This window comes from Vespa mandarinia, chromosome 10 (genome assembly GCF_050613455.1).
Source record: "Vespa mandarinia isolate Hongniang chromosome 10, ASM5061345v1, whole genome shotgun sequence".
Taxonomy (NCBI): domain Eukaryota; kingdom Metazoa; phylum Arthropoda; class Insecta; order Hymenoptera; family Vespidae; genus Vespa; species Vespa mandarinia.
In genome coordinates this window covers 7132501-7152500 of record NC_140819.1, presented here as the reverse complement: position 1 = coordinate 7152500, position 20000 = coordinate 7132501, and the positions used below count along the sequence as shown (strand labels likewise).

General features: G+C 27.9%; 3 protein-coding genes across 7 annotated transcripts in view; 1 reads left to right on the top strand and 2 right to left on the bottom strand.

Moving 5' to 3' along the window:
- sxc (O-linked N-acetylglucosamine (GlcNAc) transferase sxc) overlaps positions 1-9230 on the top strand; it is a 19893-nt gene extending 10663 nt beyond the window's left edge. For all 4 annotated transcript variants that reach the window (XM_035875025.2, XM_035875027.2, XM_035875026.2 and 1 more), the window contains 7 exons: positions 3184-3273; positions 3472-3652; positions 4411-5013; positions 5397-5911; positions 6369-6822; positions 6983-7359; positions 7777-9230. In XM_035875025.2, the coding sequence (XP_035730918.1) occupies positions 3184-3273; positions 3472-3652; positions 4411-5013; positions 5397-5911; positions 6369-6822; positions 6983-7359; positions 7777-7951 (2395 nt within the window). In that variant the 3' untranslated portion in view covers positions 7952-9230. The remainder of the gene's footprint in view (positions 1-3183; positions 3274-3471; positions 3653-4410; positions 5014-5396; positions 5912-6368; positions 6823-6982; positions 7360-7776) is intronic.
- A 1615-nt stretch (positions 9231-10845) lies between these two features.
- LOC118445479 (juvenile hormone epoxide hydrolase 1-like) lies at positions 10846-14656 on the bottom strand. 2 transcript variants are annotated; one of them, XM_085659960.1, is made up of 9 exons: positions 14638-14656; positions 14154-14243; positions 13645-13756; positions 12835-13027; positions 12184-12425; positions 11987-12102; positions 11716-11912; positions 11367-11601; positions 10846-11226 (listed from the first exon to the last, which is right to left on the bottom strand). In XM_085659960.1, exons 2-9 carry the CDS (start codon positions 14207-14209, stop codon positions 10962-10964), a joined length of 1416 nt encoding a protein of 471 aa, XP_085516086.1. In that variant the 5' UTR covers positions 14210-14243; positions 14638-14656; the 3' UTR covers positions 10846-10961. The 2 variants fall into 2 exon arrangements, with proteins under 2 accessions (XP_085516086.1, XP_035730923.1); XM_035875030.2 differs by lacking the exon at positions 14638-14656 and having other exon boundaries at positions 14154-14564.
- Positions 14657-16058: 1402 nt separating this feature from the next.
- On the bottom strand, positions 16059-19358 carry LOC118445480 (juvenile hormone epoxide hydrolase 1-like). Its single transcript, XM_035875031.2, has 8 exons — positions 19199-19358; positions 18600-18711; positions 17983-18175; positions 17365-17606; positions 17168-17283; positions 16887-17083; positions 16544-16778; positions 16059-16417 (listed from the first exon to the last, which is right to left on the bottom strand). Exons 1-8 carry the CDS (start codon positions 19252-19254, stop codon positions 16219-16221), a joined length of 1350 nt encoding a protein of 449 aa, XP_035730924.2. The 5' UTR covers positions 19255-19358; the 3' UTR covers positions 16059-16218.
- Positions 19359-20000: the final 642 nt, after the last annotated feature.

The window sequence follows — 20000 nt, the reverse complement described above, 5'->3', positions numbered from 1 at the left end:
TTCATAACGATTTGTGTTTCATTGATTATAGTATGTAGGCTCGTCAATTTTCATGTTTCTCAAGAGTCCAAAAAGAGTTCAAAAATAATCGTGTTAGGTATTATTTGAAGATATATGCAGATTATTTCTTAATATGTGTATTATTTCGTTGGTGTTACATTTTTCGAAACGTGTTAGTGAGATTTTTTGTTACTTGTTACTTCAAATTTTGTCTTTTTTCTCTCTCTCTTTTTTCTTCCCCGTTTTTTTTTTTTTTTTTTTTTTTTTTTTTTTTTTTTTTTTTTTTTTTTTTCAGAAAAAGAAAGAGACGCTAGCTCTCGACGACATTAAGTCGCGGATTAGTGTTTGAAATTCTCTTCTTGTATTACATTTCAGATTCGAATCTACTTTGAGGGATTATTTTTCTTTTCATTTATTTCTTTTTTCTTCTTTTTTCTTTTTTTTTTCTTTTTCTTTTCGTTTTCCTCCATTTTCCTCTTTTTCTTCTTTTATGCACGATTTGATCTGTCGTCGCTTTTATTCTATGAGCGGTGAATTTAAAGTTCGTGCTAAATCAAACTAACCACGGCTACCATAGTTATTCCTTTGATGTAATTCATGACGTCAATGGGAGTGAGGGAGCCATACAACTTCTTCGTATTTTTTTTTTCTTTTCTTTTTTTTTTTTTTTTTTTTTTTTTGCAAATAATAAAATTTCCACTTTCCGTTTGATTTTGTTCTTACGATTAGAGAATTTTAGAAGAAAGTAAAATAATAGGAAAAAAAAGAAAAAAAAGAAAAGGAGAAAAAAAAAAGAAAAAGTAATTGTCGAAGGGATAGATAAGTTAAGAAGATATTCAAGAAACACTGTTGTTAGGTGTTTCCAATATTCGAAGTACATAGCAGAAGAAGAGCGCATGAGTCGTCGTGTAAATACGTCGAGATCGATCGATATTATGCGATAGCCCTTAAAGTTCATCGTCCGGCATATTCGGCATACGTTATGTATAAAAAAAAAAAAAGAAAAAAACAAAAAAAGAAATAATAATAATAATAATAATAATAATAATAATAATAATAATAATAATCATAATAATAATAATAATTAGTTATTAAATAATATTAATTCTAAATGAGATCGATTTTCTCATCGGCATGTAAAAAAAATTTTAATAGATCAATAATATATTATTATACAACAATATATTAATACATTTTATAACACTTTAATTTTTTTTCTTTTTTCTTCTTTTTTCTCTTTTTTCTAATTTTTTTTTCTTTTTTTTTTTTCTCTTTTTTCTAATTTTTTTTTTTTTTTTTTTTTTTTTGAATAAGATTATCGAACGATCCTATTAAATTAAAAATCTATAATCATCATATTAAATATAAATTAATTGAATTTATTTAATCATATCAAAATCTATATATAAGATCACCTTTTTTTTTTTGTTTTGGTTTTTAAATGAAAAGAAAAATTACTATATTTAAATTTTATATATTCTAACATTTATATGATAATATCAAAATGTATCATGCGCATTAATAAATATAGATTTCTAATAATAGTAATGTGAACAGATAACAATAACAACAACGATAATGTTATCTTTGATTAATTTGTAACGTGTAAGACTCTCTCTCTTGCTATATATACACACACACACACACACACACACACTATATACACATGTATATTGTATATATATAAAGTATATCTATATTAAATCATGCTATACATAAAACAAGTACACATTATCACATAAATGTAGTTCTACACACACACACACACACACACACACACACACACACACACACACACACACACACACACACACACACACACACACACACACATATATATATATATATATATATATATATATATATATATATATGTATATGTATATATATACATAGTGTATATTTTTTGATACGTGCGCGTGTATTAAACCTTGATGGCTATCCTCGAAGTTACGCACAGTATAGGAGTCGGGAGAGAGAATCTCGAGGACAGCTATCGATTCCAAGAGAATCGCTCCGCCCCCAAGAAACACCCTTCGCTACTGGTGTTCTGCTTGTTTGCTTCCTTCCTTGCTTTGCTTGCTTGCTTGCTTCTTTCTTTGCTCTTGCTCTTTCCAAGAGAGCACTACTATTGCCAAAAACATGGTTTACTTGAAAGTGTATACGTGAGCTTCAGTAAAAAAAATACACGTATACACATACCCACACACACACACACACACACATACATACATACATACATACATACATACATATATTATATATATATTTCAATCTCCTTCTTTACTAAGAGAAGAGAAGAGAAGAGAGAGAGAGTGAGAGAGAGAGAGAGAGAGAGAGAGAGAGAGAGAGAGAGAGAGAGAGAGAGAGAGAGAGAGATATAGAAGGCTTTAGAAGGATGTGAAGCATTCTCTTAGCAACTACGTTCCTTGTCGTACGTCATCATGGAAAAGGAATGGACTGCCAGTGCGTTGTAGTTTATACGGTGATATCGCCTTCGACTTCAATTCCACCATTTTTTCCTGTAAGGAGATTAGAAAGGAGTCTATCTCGATCGACTAATCAAGTTACTGGATGTACTTCCTGGATTAAACATTGGGTTAAAAGGTTTCTCTTTATCTCCTCATCGTTTTCTCCCTCTTTTATATTTTCATTATTATTATTATTATTATTATTATTATTATTATTATTATTATTATTATTTTTATTATTATTATTGTCATTGTTATTATTATTATAGGATCGTTAGAGTGCTTAGTTTAAATAGTGAATTGAGAAGACACGTGTTTTCTAATCGCGTCTATGCACCCGTGTTAGATTAGATTAGAGACAGAGATAGAGATAGAGAGTGAGAGTGAGAGTGAGAAAGTCATATATGCATATTAAATATATAGGGAAAGGGATAATATTAATTTTCTTCTTCCTTTTTTTTTTTTTTCTTTTTATCGTTTTTCTCCTCGTATTTCTATATCAAGACTTCATAAATCGTAATGGCTGAGTCTACGTAGGTGTGGGATTTATTTTTTCAAGGTCACATAGTTAGGGATCTTTTTTTTTTTTCTTTTTTTTTTTTTTCTTTTTTCTTTTTTACATGTTTTTAAGGATCGTTTGGTGCGTCTGTCTGTATGTGAGTGTGTCTATATACATATGTATATATATATTTTTTTTATTCTTATTTTACAGAGCTGTCGCTGCCTATTTACGTGCATTGAATCTCAGTCCAAATAATGCCGTCGTACATGGAAACTTGGCGTGCGTTTATTATGAACAAGGGTACGTGTCCATTCGAGGTTTATTTAATTTTTATTAATATAAATCAATTAATAATTAAATCAATAAATTACATTCTCAATATTATAGTAGTATCATAAATTAAATATAATTAGATACTTTATTGAGAAAAACGTTCATTAAGCGAATTTTCTATCTAATGAACGAACAAAAGGATATTTATATTTTTGAAAATTGCAGTCTCATCGATCTTGCAATTGACACTTATCGTCGTGCCATCGAGCTACAGCCAAATTTCCCGGATGCCTATTGCAATTTGGCGAACGCTCTCAAAGAGAAGGGGCAAGTGGTCGAGGCCGAAGAATGTTATAATACCGCCCTCCGACTTTGTCCAACACATGCCGATTCTCTCAATAATTTGGTATATATATTTGATTTGAACAAAATTTTTAAGCGTAGATGATTATGAATGTGGCATTTTCATTTAATTCTAAAATATTGGATGATAATGTTCTAAGGACATTAACAATTTTTTTTTTTTTAATTATCTAAAGGGAATAATTATATTCTTTCGATAATTCAATAATACATACTATAATACTTAAACATTTTTTTTTTCTTTTTTTTTTTTTTTTATCAATTGAAATACTACAGGGATTTAGTTTGTTGTTATATAATGGAAAAAATAATATTTAAAACGTTTCTTTATTGCGACACGTAGTTGTAAATTTTATTTATCCATTAAAGATACAGATACAAATTAAAAAAATTTATTAATTAATAAAAATAATTCAAATTCAAATGTTACAATAGTTCAAAACTTATAATATATTTATACGTGATTTAATAGTTGTATCACTTTCATAATCATCAGCTCTGTCGTTTTATACATTTTCTAATTAATAATAATTTAAGATTACCTTTAACAATAGTTTTGCTTTTTCTTTACAATGACATATTATATTTTTTTCTATATAATATATATTTATATATATATGTATATATATATATATATATATATATATATATATATATGTATAAATATTAGGTTGGAAACTATGAAACGGACGTTTTTGTTTAGTTTTTTTTTTTTTAAATTTTCATTCAATGCCCGTTTCATAGTTTCCAACCTAATAATTTTATTTATGTAAAGATTTATTTAATTTCTTTATATTATAGGCCAACATAAAACGCGAGCAAGGATATATCGAAGAAGCTACGCGACTTTATTTGAAGGCTCTCGAAGTATTTCCAGAGTTTGCTGCCGCACATAGCAATCTTGCATCAGTATTACAACAACAAGGAAAGTTAAACGAAGCACTAATGCATTACAAGGAAGCGATTCGCATACAGCCAACATTTGCAGATGCTTATTCGAATATGGGTAATACCCTTAAGGAGATGCAAGATATACAAGGTGCCCTTCAATGTTATACAAGGGCAATACAAATAAATCCTGCTTTTGCCGATGCTCATTCCAACTTGGCTTCAATCCATAAGGATTCCGGGAATATTCCTGAAGCTATACAGTCATACAGAACGGCATTAAAACTTAAACCAGACTTTCCCGATGCTTATTGTAATTTGGCACACTGTCTTCAAATTGTATGCGATTGGACCGATTACGAAGCTAGGATGAAAAAACTTGTTTCGATCGTTGCCGAACAACTTGATAAAAATAGATTACCTAGCGTACATCCTCATCATTCGATGCTCTATCCATTGTCTCATGATTTTCGAAAAGCCATTGCTGCTAGGCATGCCAATCTCTGTATTGAAAAGGTATAGTATTATTATTATTATTATTATTTTTTTTTTTTTTTTTTTTTTTTTTTTTTTTTTTTTTTTTTTTTTACGTTGTCCTTCACAAATGATAAATAATAAATTGTCAATCAATTGAAATACACACGGTGTATTAAAATTGTTCCCAGCTGAAAACAATAATTCTTTAAAAATTTGTTATGCTTTTTATATATAGAAATAATAAAATTATACAAGCCAATTGGATTTTTAAAATTATCTAAAAACTTTTTTGATTCCTACTCTCTTATGTCATTGTCTGTTAATAGTGTATACATACATATATATATACGTACGTACATATATATTTATAATATTATATGTAATTAATTTTTTTTTTTTTTGTTTATTTTCTTTAATTACAGATCCATGTTCTACATAAACAACCATACAAATATCCACGGGAAGTTAGCGCACGTTTGAAAGTTGGTTACGTTTCATCAGATTTTGGAAATCATCCGACAAGTCATTTAATGCAATCGATTCCTGGCCTTCACGATCGTTCGAACGTTGAGATTTTTTGTTATGCATTGAGTGCCGACGACGGGACAACATTCCGAGCAAAAATTGCCAGAGAGGCTGAACATTTTGTTGATCTATCACAGACACCGTGCAATGGAAAGGCCGCCGATCGTATTAACGCCGATGGTATTCATATACTCGTTAACATGAATGGTTACACGAAAGGAGCAAGAAATGAGATCTTTGCTTTGAGACCAGCACCTATTCAGGTTATGTGGCTTGGTTATCCTGGTACATCTGGCGCTAGTTTCATGGATTATTTAATCACCGACGAGGTTACATCTCCTCTCGAACTTGCTACTCAATATAGTGAGAAACTAGCTTATATGCCACACACGTATTTTATTGGAGATCACAAGTAAGTATCTATCTATCTATCTATTTATCTTTTATCTCTATCTCTATCTCGAATTATTATCTAATTAGAATATACTTTTATACAAGATTGATTAAAAGTTCCTAGATGATTTATTTTTTTTTCTTTTTTTTTTTTTTTTTTTTTTTTATTATATATAAATCAATTACTAGTTTCTTTCGTGATATTTTGGCCTTGTATGTTGACAAATTAAATTCATAATTTTTTTTTACAATTTGGAAAGAAATTAATTTGAGAAAATTAATAAAAAAAAACATATAAGATAAAGTAAGATGAAGAAATGATTTAAAAAAAAGAAAAAAAATCCCTAGGTTCTTCTTTTGGCCCCCTCCCGAGCTTTACAATTTTTATGAAACATATTCTATCATGATTTGTTATTTTTATTTTATTTTATTTTTTCTTTTTTTTTTTTTTTTTTTTTTTATCTTTTCTCTCATAGACAAATGTTCCCACATCTGAAGGAACGTCTCATTTTAACGGACAAACTAAATCCAAAAGGCAAAGTGGCAGATAATGTGGCTGTTATTAATGCTACCGATTTGTCGCCGATGATTGAAAATACATTGGTGAAGGAAATCCGCGAGGTTGTGGTGCCAGATGCGAAAAACAAACCCGTTGAAATTTCATTGAAAGTAGCCGAATTACCAACAACTACTCCCATTGAGACGATGATAGCTTCTGGTCAATGTCAGATGTCTGTAAATGGTGTTGTAGTACAGAACGGTATGGCGACGACCCAAGTCAACAACAAAACTGCCACGGGCGAGGAAGTGCCTCAGAACATTGTCATTACTACGAGACAACAATATGGTTTACCGGAAGATGCAGTTGTTTATTGCAATTTTAATCAATTGTACAAGATCGATCCTCTTACTCTTCACATGTGGGCGCACGTAAGTTCTCAAGCAAACAAGCAAAAAAATAAAAAAATAAAATTAATATTAATCGATTAATTTTTTTCAAATCAATAATACGTATGACATAGTATTTAAAAAATATTTATATATATATATGTATATTTCTTTTTTTTTTTTTGTTCTGTTTTAATTATAGATTTTAAAGAACGTACCAAATTCAGTACTTTGGCTGTTGAGATTCCCAGCAGTTGGTGAACCTAATCTTCAAGCGACAGCACAACAATTAGGTCTCGCTCCTGGTAGGATATTATTCAGTAACGTTGCTGCTAAAGAAGAACACGTTAGGCGCGGTCAATTGGCCGACGTTTGTTTAGATACACCATTATGTAATGGACATACCACAAGTATGGACGTACTTTGGACTGGTACGCCTGTTGTTACGTTGCCTGGAGAAACATTGGCATCTCGTGTCGCTGCTAGCCAATTAAATACACTTGGTTGTCCTGAATTAGTAGCTAGGACGAGACAGGAATATCAAGAAATTGCTATACGGTTGGGAACCGATCGAGAATAGTACGTATTATTATAAATAATATAATGTTTAGCACAGAAAATACAGAACACACATACACTCACACACAGATGCATATAATTGTTAAAAATTTTTAGATGATTTTAAATATCAATTATTTTTATTGTAGAGATTTTTTTTTTAGGCTAATTTTTTAGACTATTTTTTTTATATTAGTAAACAAGTTTCTAAACAACGTTTCATTTTTTTTTTTATTTTATTTTTTTTTTTTTCTCTTTTCTCTGAAGTAAGAAAGAAATAAAAAGAAGCCATGAAAAGTGGTTTCGACAAAAAATAGAAATAATTAATATTTAAAATTATGTAGGAATTATTGGCCGATTTTTTTATATGTCGAATTTTTTTACACCTTATTCAAAAAACAAAAAAAAATCCTTTGATATTTCTTTTTATATTTTCAGCTTGAAAGCGACACGTGCGAAGGTATGGAAGGCACGTTCAGAAAGTCCATTATTCAATTGCGAATTATATGCAATGGGTATGGAAATGTTATATAAAAAAATGTGGGAACGTTTTGCTCGAGGAGAAAAACCGGATCATGTGGCAGCCATTGACAAATCGGAAAGTCAAAAGTGATTCAACGATTTTGAATATAATATTATTTTACGTTTATTAGAAATCACACATTTACAAGATTATTATATTATTGAGTTGTACAACTGCTGCTCCTCTCTCTCTCTCTCTCTCTCTTTCTCTCATTTTTCTTTTCTTTCTCTCTCACGCTCTCTCTCTCTCTCTCTCTCTCTTTTCTATTTCTTTTTCAAAAACCATTATTTGCGATTCGATCGTTCGACATCTCATTATTGTAATAACAATTCCATCTAATTATTTTCCAACAATGTTTCTTCGTATCTCAAATATCTATGATAAAATATTTTGTACGGATAAATCATAAAGGATAAATAAGATCGATAGTTACATCCACGTGATGACTATGACGATGATTATGATGATGATTATGATGATAATAATGATGACGAAGATGATGATGCTGATGATGGTGATGATAATGATGATGATAATGATGATAATGATGATGATGATTGATGATGATGATGATGATGATGATGATGATGATGATGATGATGATGATGATGATGATGATGATGATGATGATGATGATGCTGCAGTTCGTGTTTTATCGCCCAAGTGAGAAAGTGTTTTAGAAAATCCTCTCTATGTAATTCTGTGATCAGAAGTGGTTACATAACGATGATTAAACAAATCATGAGCTGTTGTGTTAAAGCAATCTCATATATAATATACATATATATATGTATGCATACATACATACATACATACATACATACATACATACATATATACATACATATTACATACATATATACATACATATATACATACATATATACATACATATATACATACATATATACATACATATATACATACATATATACATACATAGATACAAACATAGATACAAACATACATACATAATATACATATACATGCATACATACATACATACATATATACATACATAGATATATACATATACATAGATAAATACATAAATACACATACCCCATTAATCACAATATATCTTTCTATTTCCAATATGTGATGTATTTCGTTTTTTGAAATACCATATGTGTACGTGTGTGATGAGTGTGATATTAACATAGAAGAATCGAAGTCATTTTCTCAAGAAGAAGAAGAAGAAGAAACGAATTTGTATTTATAGAGAACGCGCATCATATGTTCCTCTTTTCTCTTATATTTTTTTCATTTTCATTTTCTTTTATCTCTTTTTTTTTCTTTTTATGAACTAAACAAGCAGACAGACAGACAGACAGACAGACAGACAGACAGACAGACAGACAGACAGACAGACAGATAGACAGACAGGCAGACAAACAAATAAACTAATAGCTGTATTTTATTAATGTCGTGTATCTTCATGGAACTCCCATCCAAAACAAAAAAAAAAAAAAAAAAGAAAAGAAAAGCAAAAAAAAAAAAAGAAAAAAAGGTTGACACGGTATATCATCCTCCACATGGTGGTTTTTCACTCATTTTCTTTTTGGTCTCTTGTGTCGCAGGCCACGTCTTACATTCTTCTTCATCTTTTTTTTTTTATTTCCATTTTTTCTTTTTTTTTTTTTCTTTTTTTTTTCTTTTGCCTTTTAAAATATGATCTGTAATAATAATACGTGGGATTCGATGATTATGATTATTATTAATGATCTATATAGATCTTTGGACGCAATCGTTTTTGACTAGATATTTACTTTTGTATATTAAAAATGCTACTCAAGTGAAGTTCCTTATATTTTTCATTTTGATTCAAACGTCGTTGTTTATAAAAATGGGAAAGGTGAACTTTTGCAAAAAGGAAAGAAGAAAATAATGAATAAGTAAAAAAAAAAGAAAACAAGTACTCGAACTATATATACACACACAAACACATATATATATATACATGTATATATATATATATATATATATATATATATATATATATATATATATATATATGAATAGCGAGATAGTGAGAATTGGAGTTGAAAGCATGAGTTGTACGGAGGTATTACAATGATTATTATTATTATTAATTAATTAATTATATTATATTATTATTATTATTATTATATAATAATTATTTTATTACTATTATTATTATTGTTATTATTATCATAATATATTGATAGCATATAAGCATTTGCGAAGGTAAAAAGAAAAACGATAGAATTGTATCATAATAAGCGGCTAAAATAATGATTGTGTAAATATATTAAAAAGAAAAAAAAAAAAAAAAAGAAAAAAAGAAAAAAGGACAAAAAAAATTATAGTTATTATTTCAACTCGTGAATAATGGATTATAACGTAGAATATGGAATTATAAGTCGATAAAAATGTGTGAGTTAGTTATAAAGGAGCCTGTTGTGTTGTCTCTTGGTATTAACTATATATAGGAAACGAAAATGGAAGAAAAGAAAAAAAGACATTTAAGAAAAAGTCGATGTACGTCTAGAGACTTTAGAGAATAAAAAGAAAGCTCTCTCAATATGCAGATAATTATTTATCAAATACATTCACTAATTATTCTTCGTGAATTTCTTTTTTCTTTCTAATAATAATTAACGTAATTTATCTTCTAATACGTATAATTTACGAAAGTTTTTATATATCCAATGGAATACTCAAAAAAAGTTTTTTTTTTCTTTTTTCAATTTAACTATCGACCCGTAATTAATAGTACGACAATAAAATCGTTAATTGGCTTTCAAATAAAATTATGGTGATTATAAAATTGACATATGGACGATTAATTAATTCATATATATATATATGTATATGTATGAATGAATGAATGTATGAATGAAAAATAATATATTCATATTTATACGAGAAAAAAAATATTTATAACATACAGATAATATACATACATACATACACCAAATGAATAACAACATAAAAATAAGTATCTTATATATATATATATATATCTACATGTTAAAAAATGTCTAGCAATATTCGTAAAAAAAAAAAAAAAAAAAAAAAAAAGAAAAAAAAAACAAACAAACAAACAAGAAAACTTAGGAATGTCTTTCTTTCTCTCTTATGTACTCTTAGGTTTTTTATTATCTTGTTCCGTAACCACTGTCTTTTTATTATCATTCTTTGATTGTTCAATAATCTTATCGACGAAATCGAATATATCATTTGCTAATATAATAGGTTCTTCCATGGCTGCGAAATGACCACCACCGGGCATAAAATTGTATTGAATCAAATTTAAATATCTCGTACGAAGACTTTTTTCTAGAGTGTAGGTAACTTCGTGAGGAAATATGGCACAGGCTGATGGTACGTCGATTGGTAATCTATATAACAATAATTATATATTTATTTATATACTGTTTTTTTTTTTTTTTTTTTTTTTTTTTTTTTTTTTTTTTTTTTTTCTTCCTTAATGGGCTATATACTATAACATATTAATTATGATTTCGCATTGTAAACTTACCCATCTATATTTAAATCTCTATAATTGTTTGTAAATTGTTCAGCATAAAGACGTGCACTGGTTGTTATGGAATCGGTCACCCAATATAACATGACGTTATCCAAAAGTTCATCGATAGTAAATTTTTCAAGTAGTCCACCGTCTTTTCTAGTTTTATATTCGGGATTCGTCCATGTATTAAATTTTTCGAGTATGTATCCTGCCAATGATATTGGTGAATTCGTCAATGCAAGACCTGTATAATGAAATTAAAAAGGACAAAATTATTTAGTGAAACTATGATTTTTTTTTTTCTATTTTTTTCATTTTTAAATAATCTTCAAAATTTATATATATATATAATATATACCGATTGTGTCTGGCTTGGTAGCTTGTAAATGCAAATATCCAGTTTCCTCCATTATTAGATAAAACATATTTTTTAATGGATACAATTTATGTTCATATTGTTTCTCAGTAACGAGGGAAGGAAAAAACATTCCGAAAATATACCAAAAGTTTAATGGATTATTATGAACGCACATGTTTAAGTGCAATCCTAAGATTCTGCATAGAAATAAAAAGAGATGGATAAAGGCGATAATTCTTTTACAAAATTAAAAAAAGAAGAATTTCATTACTTTTCTGGATAAAGAGCAGCCATTGAAGAAGTTATAAAAGCACCCCAGTCACCTCCTTGAACATAATATTTTTCGAAGCCTAATCTTGCCATGAGATTCTTAAAGATAATACCCATCTAAAAATAAGAATATGATTAACATGATGGATAATTGATATAATAATTCTTATATATATATATAAAATAAATGTATTATACATGAGCTGGCGCTAATCCAGGACGAACAGCAGCATCACTGAAACCATAACCAGGTAAAGATGGAATGACAAGTTCAAAGACAAAATTTTTGTTTGGTCTGGTTGTTGTTAACAAAGGAATGATCTTTTGAAATTCAACCACAGAACCAGGCCAACCATGGACTAAAAGTAACGGTAAAACTTTGATCTTTTTATCCTTTGGAAGATTCGACGGTTTAACGTGATAAAAATGAATGTCGAGACCTGTAAAAGTAAATTATATAATCTAAAGAAATTAATCATTGAAATAGTATGAAAGATCCTTGAAATGATCTAGGTTTAACAGTCATAAGACAAACTGGAGTGAATTATAACGGAAAGGTAACGATAATAAAACACGTTTGATGATCGCAAGTAATCTTGCAATAACTTATAACGATAGGACAAAGACCCTAACCGATCTGTTCGATCTATTTTAACGACGTAAAACAAAATAAAAAGTTACACTTTAGACTCTACTCGTGAGCTTTTTAGTCTTACTTCGAACATACCAAGCCTTACGATCGTAAGATGGTATTTGAGAATCGAATATGAATAGTTTTTTATTTTATTATTTTCTTTTTTTTTTTTTATATTACAAAGAACAGTAATCGCCATGATCTTCTTACGGTACCTTGGATGTTTGTTACGAATTGTGGATATTTATTCAGAAGAGATTGTCTCTCGGTCCAATTATATTTATTATGCCAATATGTAATAATTTTTTTTAAATAAGGAGCTGGAAGACCATAAGTCCATGCGGTACCTTCCAATGGTTCTACGTCCAATCTTGGATTTTCCAGACGTTTATTTAAATCATCGATGACCTATGATGATAGAGAAAAAAATAAATAATAAAATAATTATTCAAAAATATATGAGAAATAGAAAGAGAGAGGAGAGAGAGAGAGGGAGGGAGAGAAAGAGAGAGAGAGGAGAGAGAGAGGGACAGAGGGAGAGAGAGAGGGAGAGAGGAGAGAGAGAGGAGAGATAGGAAGAGAGAGAGAGAGGGAGAGGGAGAGAGGTGAGAGAGGAAAAGAGAGAGAGAAGAGAGAGGAGAGAGAGGAAGAGAGAGAGAGAAGAGAGAGGAGAGAGAGGAAGAAAATGTGACAGAATGAATTATATCAAGGAAATTTTATATCGATGATTTAAGTTTCGAAAAAACAAACCAACAAAAAAATTATAACAAAAAAATTAGCTTATGTAAATTTGCATACGTATGCATTTTAATTATATTCCGAGTTGGTTATCTTAAAAAAACTAGAAGAGTCATGTTACTCTTAAGCGACATTTTTAATGAGCGCTTAAATAATTATTACTTTGGTAATAATCGAATCACGAGATCTTTGATTTCTCTATTTATATATAATATAAATCATTGATCTAGTTTATATATGTGTGTGTGTGTGTATTTATATGTATATATTCTTTTTTCTATATTTACCGATTTTGGTACGTCGACTTTGAACGGTCGAACATTCTTCGAGGCAGCTTTATTTTTCTCTGGACCCCAAAAAGTTTCTGGCAAATCTGGCTTCTTTAATTCCCATTGAAATCTACGTTGTGAGAGGATAAAAACGAAACACATAAAAAAAAAACAAGAAAGAATATGTAATTATAATTATCATTATTTTTTTTTGTTCTTAATCGTAATAGATAAAAATAAAAATGAAGTTAATAATTAAAATATTATCGTGATTATTTCCAGGATATGATTAATGAAACATAAACGCATATTTCATGCTTCCGACGATTCTTTATTATCATAGATATATATATTGTACGAACGTATTATATGTCGATTATTATTACAACCGGAAATTAATTTATTTTCATATTGATACAAAAGCAATTTTGTTGCATTATTAGTATATAAATTGGATATGTGACGTATATATACATATTTATATACATACAAGCTATTACATATTTATTATTTTTCATGTTACTTACATGAGAAGACTTAGGCCAATGGATAAAACAAGTATAACTGTCGTAGTTTTCCACATCTTAGATCCGTTCTATACAACGTTCAAGAGGCAACTGAAAGATATTGAATGTTGTGCATTAGACTATTTTAAAGAAATCAAATGAGAACCACTGAGTGGATAACACCAACAATGTTAAGTGACACAATACTATTTAGTCATATATATATGCTTCTAAAAATAACTGATAGAATATTGAATCTATTCTGTAGTAGAGAAATTTTTTATCATTGATATTTCGATTAATCAGTTGAGTATGTGTCTGTTTGCACGTATGTTAAAATATTTAACTTAGAAATCGAATCCACCAGAAAATTTATATTATCGTCACACTATTGTAATCGGAGGAACGTTGTCTCAATATATTACGATAATATTTATTTAATTGTATACATCTTAATTTTTTATTACAAAAAAAAAATATATTTATATATATATATATGTATAACCGAAAAGGAAACTAAATTGCTTAATTAATAAATTCTAGTAAGCTTGATAGATATCACGAGAAGATAAACTTTGTGGTGGTCGAATATTATACTGAGACTTTAAGTAAAATAACGTATGATGCTGCCATCTTGTGTCTTAAACTGTATTATTTTAATTCTATAACGCGTTCATTATCGACTGCATTCTGTGTTTACTTTCTTATCGACATTATTATTATATATGGTTTTTTTTTTAAATATAATTTAATTTTCAATAATATAGATTTACAATATATAATTCGTATATATAACTATTTATAATATAATTTTAACTATTAATAATATAATTCGTATGAATAATTATTTATATCAGTTTATTAATGAAAAATATTTATGATTAATTAATATCTTTTATTCTTTTAGTTGAATTTTTGCTATATAAAAAATGAATTATCAATTTAATAGAAACAAATATTTTCCATTTCGATAGATAACATTTTTCCCTTTCTTTTCTTTTTTTTTTATCTTATAACTTTATGATTCCACGCTCATAAAACTTTTGGCCTTTATCAGTTAACAACTCAACTGAATATAATTTGTTCTGATCATTTATTATTGAAATTTTTGTCATTTAAAAAGTTCTATAAATTTTAAAATAAATAATAATCCGATTATTCAAGATCGAAATTACATTGGGAATGCAATATCACTTTCCCTCAATCCAAGTTTTAATAATTTCTAAAATTGTTAATAATGCATAAAGTCTCGCATTGTCATTCCTTTGCGATTAATCAATTCTATTCTTTTCTCTTTCATTAGTGTTTTTCAATTTTATAAGTTTTATTTCAATTTTACATTTGAATTGATCGGATTAAATATTTCATTGCTTGGAAGTAGCTGAAAATGTATAATAAATTAATAGATTGCATCTTTTACTGGTGCAATACAATTTTTTATATGTTTAATATTGATTCATCGTGATTAGATCATGACCTTTTTAGATTAATGTTGTTATTGACGATCCAGTTTTCATCATCGGTGATAATTCGTTTTAAAAAAGAATCAATTGCATTATATATTGCAATATATATTGCAAATATCGATTCGTTGTTTTAAACGAATTTCTTTCAATTCATGTGAAACCCAAATATATTAACGAATCTAAAATATCTCATGTAACTTTCAATTGTTTTGTGTGTAATATATTTAATCTTTTTTTCAATTTCTTATACAGCAATACGATTCGATTCAATTATGGCTAAAAAAAAAAATATAACGCTATCTATTCGTGCAAACCGCAATTACTTTCTTGTCAACCCAACACACACACACACACACACACACATATATATACCAAGTGAAAGGAGATCTAAAAATAAATTTTTATATTTATACAAATAATATATATGAAACTTTTATATAAGATTTAAATTAAAATTTTGTATAAAAGGGTTCGTACAAAAAAAACAAAAAAGGGGGAAATATTCAAAAATGTTTTTTTATGTACTTTTAGACTACTCTCTTCTTATTCTATTCAGAGACCATAATTTTTAATTTTTTTATTTTTATTTTTGTTTTTCTTTTTTTATTTTTGTTCTTTCATTATTTCTCAATTTTATCAAAGAATTCGAATATGTCATCTGCTAATATAATCGATTCTTCCATGGCTGCAAAATGACCACCTTTAGGCATATGATTGAATTGAATTAAATTCAAATATCTCGTACGAAGAACTTTCTCAGTAATGTAAACAAGTTCTCCAGGAAATACGGCACATGCTGATGGTACGTCAATCGGTAATCTATACAAAAATTAATTATATTTTTTACAGATTTTATTAACACACACATATATATATATATATATTATTATTTTTTTTTTTATTATGACTATTTTATTGAATATTAAATATGATTATGAAATTTACTCATCGATTTTTAAATCCCAATATTTTCGTGCAAATTGCTCAGCATAAATACGTGCACTAGTTGTTATGGAATTGGTCACCCAATATATCATGATGTTATCCAAAAGTTCATCCAAAGTAAATTTTTCAAGTAAACCACCGTCTTTTCTAGTTTTATATTCGGGATTCGTCCCTGTATTAAATTTTTCGAGTATGTATCCTGCCAATGATATTGGTGAATTCGTCAATACAAGACCTATGTAAAGAAATTAAAAATAAAAAAAAAAAAAGAATTAGAGGAACAATTACATTTTTTTTTCTATCTTTTTCATTTTTACATAATCTTCAAAATTTATCTATATACCGATTGTGTCTGGCTTGGTAGCTTGTAAATGCAAATATCCAGTTTCCTCTATCAGTCCATAAAAATAATTTGTTAATGGATAAATTTTATGTTCGTATTGTTTATTAACAACAAGAGAAGGAAAAAACATTCCAAGAATATTCCAAAAGTTTAATGGGTTTACGTGGACGCACATGTTCGAATGCAGTCCTAAGATTCTATATCGTAATAAAAACAAATATATTATATAGATAAATGCAGCTGACGTTTATAAAAAAAAAAAAGAAAAAAAATTTGATTACTTTTCTGGATATAGAGCAGCCATTGAAGAAGTTATAACAGCACCCCAGTCACCTCCTTGAATATAATATTTTTCGAAGCCTAATCTTGCCATGAGATTCTTAAAGATAATACCCATCTAAAAATAAGAATATGATTAACATGATGGATAATTGATATAATAATTCTTATATATATATATAAAATAAATGTATTATACATGAGCTGGCGCTAATCCAGGACGAACAGCAGCATCACTGAAACCATAACCAGGTAAAGATGGAATGACAAGTTCAAAGACAAAATTTTTGTTTGGTCTGGTTGTTGTTAACAAAGGAATGATCTTTTGAAATTCAACCACAGAACCAGGCCAACCATGGACTAAAAGTAACGGTAAAACTTTGATCTTTCTATCCTTTGGAAGATTCGACGGTTTAACGTGATAAAAATGAATGTCGAGACCTGTAAAAGTAAATTATATAATCTAAAGAAATTAATCATTGAAATAGTATGAAAGATCCTTGAAATGATCTAGGTTTAACAGTCATAAGACAAACTGGAGTGAATTATAACGGGAAGGTAACGATGATAAAACACGTTTGATGATCAAATGTAATCATACAATAGCTTACAATGATAAGGTAAAGATCTTCACCGATCTATTTTAATGACGTAAAACAAAATAAAAAGTTACACTTTAGACTCTACTCGTGAGCTTCTTAGTCTTACTTCGAATATACCAAGCCTTATGATCGTATTTAAGAATCGAATATGAATAGTTTTTTTTTTCTTCTTTTTATTACAAAGAACAGTAATCGCCATGATCTTCTTACGGTACCTTGGATGTTTGTTACGAATTGTGGATATTTATTCAGAAGAGATTGTCTCTCGGTCCAATTATATTTATTATGCCAATATGTAATAATTTTTTTTAAATAAGGAGCTGGAAGACCATAAGTCCATGCGGTACCTTCCAATGGTTCTACGTCCAATCTTGGATTTTCCAGACGTTTATTTAAATCATCGATGACCTATGATGATAGAGAAAAAAATAAATAATAAAATAATTATTCAAAAATATATGAGAAATAGAAAGAGAGAGAGAGAGAGAGAGAGAGAGGGAGGAAGAGAATGTGACAGAATGAATTATATCAAGGAAAGTTTGTATCGATGATTTAAGTTTCGAAAAAACAAATCAACAAAAAAATTAGCTTATGTAAATTTGCATATGTATGCATTTTAATTATATTCCGAGTTGGTTATCTTAAAAAAACTTAAAGAGTTATGTTATTCTTAAGCGCCATTTTTAATGAGCGCATAAATAATTATTATTTTGGTAATAATCGAATCACGAGATCTTTGATTTCTCTATTTATATATAATATAAATCATTGATCTAGTTTATATATGTGTGTGTGTGTATTTATATGTATATATTCTTTTTTTTATATTTACCGATTTTGGTACGTCGACTTTGAACGGTCGAACGTTCTTCGAGGCAGCTTTATTTTTCTCTGGACCCCAAAAAGTTTCTGGCAAATCTGGCTTCTTTAATTCCCATTGAAATCTACGTTGTGAGAGGATAAAAACGAAACATACAAAAAAAAAACAAGAAAGAATATGTAATTATAATTATCATTATTTTTTTTTGTTCTTAATCGTAATAGATAAAAATAAAAATGAAGTTAATAATTAAAATATTATCGTGATTATTTTCCGTATAAGATTAATGAAATATAAACGTATATTTCATGCTTCCGACGATTCTTTATTATCATAGATATATATATTGTACGAACGTATTATATGTCGATTATTATTACAACCGGAAATTAATTTATTTTAATATTGATATAATAATATTGAATATATTGATAACTGATTTTAATATTAATATTGATATAAAAGCAATTCTGCTGCATTATTAACATATAAATTGGATATGTGACGTTACTGCTTTTCTCTTTTTGCTTCGTTTTTTTTTTAGCGTACTTTATATACATATTTATATATATAAAAACTATTACATATTTATCATTTTTCATGTTACTTACATGAGAAGACTTAGGCCAATGGATAAAACAAGTATAACTGTCGTAGTTTTCCACATCTTAGATCCGTTCTATACAACGTTCAAGAGGCAACTGAAAGATATTGAATGTTGTGCATTACACTATTATAAAGAAATCAAATGAGAACTACTGAGCGGATAACACCAATAATGTATGAGTGACACAATACTATTTAGTCATATATATGTTTCTAAGAGCAGCTAATGAAATGATAAATCTATTTCATATTAGCGAAATTTTGTATCATTAATATTTTGATTAAAGAGTTTGTTTATGTGTCTATTTGCCCATTTGTTAAAATATTTTGCTTAAAAATTGCACCCATCAGAAAACTTATATCATCGTCACTTTGAAATCGACGAACTTTGTCTCGATGTATTGCGATAATATTATTTATTTAATTTTATAATTTTCAATTTATATCGAAAAAATATTATAATCGAAAAAGAATCTAAATGGTTGTTTTAATAAGATATTAATAAATTGTAATATTTCCAATACATATCACGATAAGATAAACTTTATATCGAATCATAGAATAAGAATGTCAATTTTTAAAGGCTAGATTAGTTATTATTTTTATGATAATTAATGTTAGGTGATTTTTTTACGATCTATATTACTTATAGATAATATACAAGTACAGATACTATATAGATATAGTATATAATATAGATTAAATTATTGAATATAATATTACTGAATCTAATTCTCAGCAAATCTCATTGTTAATATTCTATATATAATTTAGTCATAAATATATTTTTACACTATTATACATATA

Coding starts and splice junctions, on each gene's coding strand:
- LOC118445479 (XM_085659960.1), bottom strand. CDS start 14,209: ATGTGGAAAACTACGACAGTTATACTTGTTTTATCCATTGGCCTAAGT. Junction 13,028..13,644: donor AAGTCGACGTACCAAAATCG/GTAAATATAGAA, acceptor CTATCATCATAG/GTCATCGATGATTTAAATAA. Junction 11,913..11,986: donor GCTGCTCTTTATCCAGAAAA/GTAATGAAATTC, acceptor ATTTCTATGCAG/AATCTTAGGATTGCACTTAA.
- LOC118445480 (XM_035875031.2), bottom strand. CDS start 19,254: ATGTGGAAAACTACGACAGTTATACTTGTTTTATCCATTGGCCTAAGT. Junction 18,176..18,599: donor AAGTCGACGTACCAAAATCG/GTAAATATAAAA, acceptor CTATCATCATAG/GTCATCGATGATTTAAATAA. Junction 16,779..16,886: donor TACCAAGCCAGACACAATCG/GTATATAGATAA, acceptor TTCTTTACATAG/GTCTTGTATTGACGAATTCA.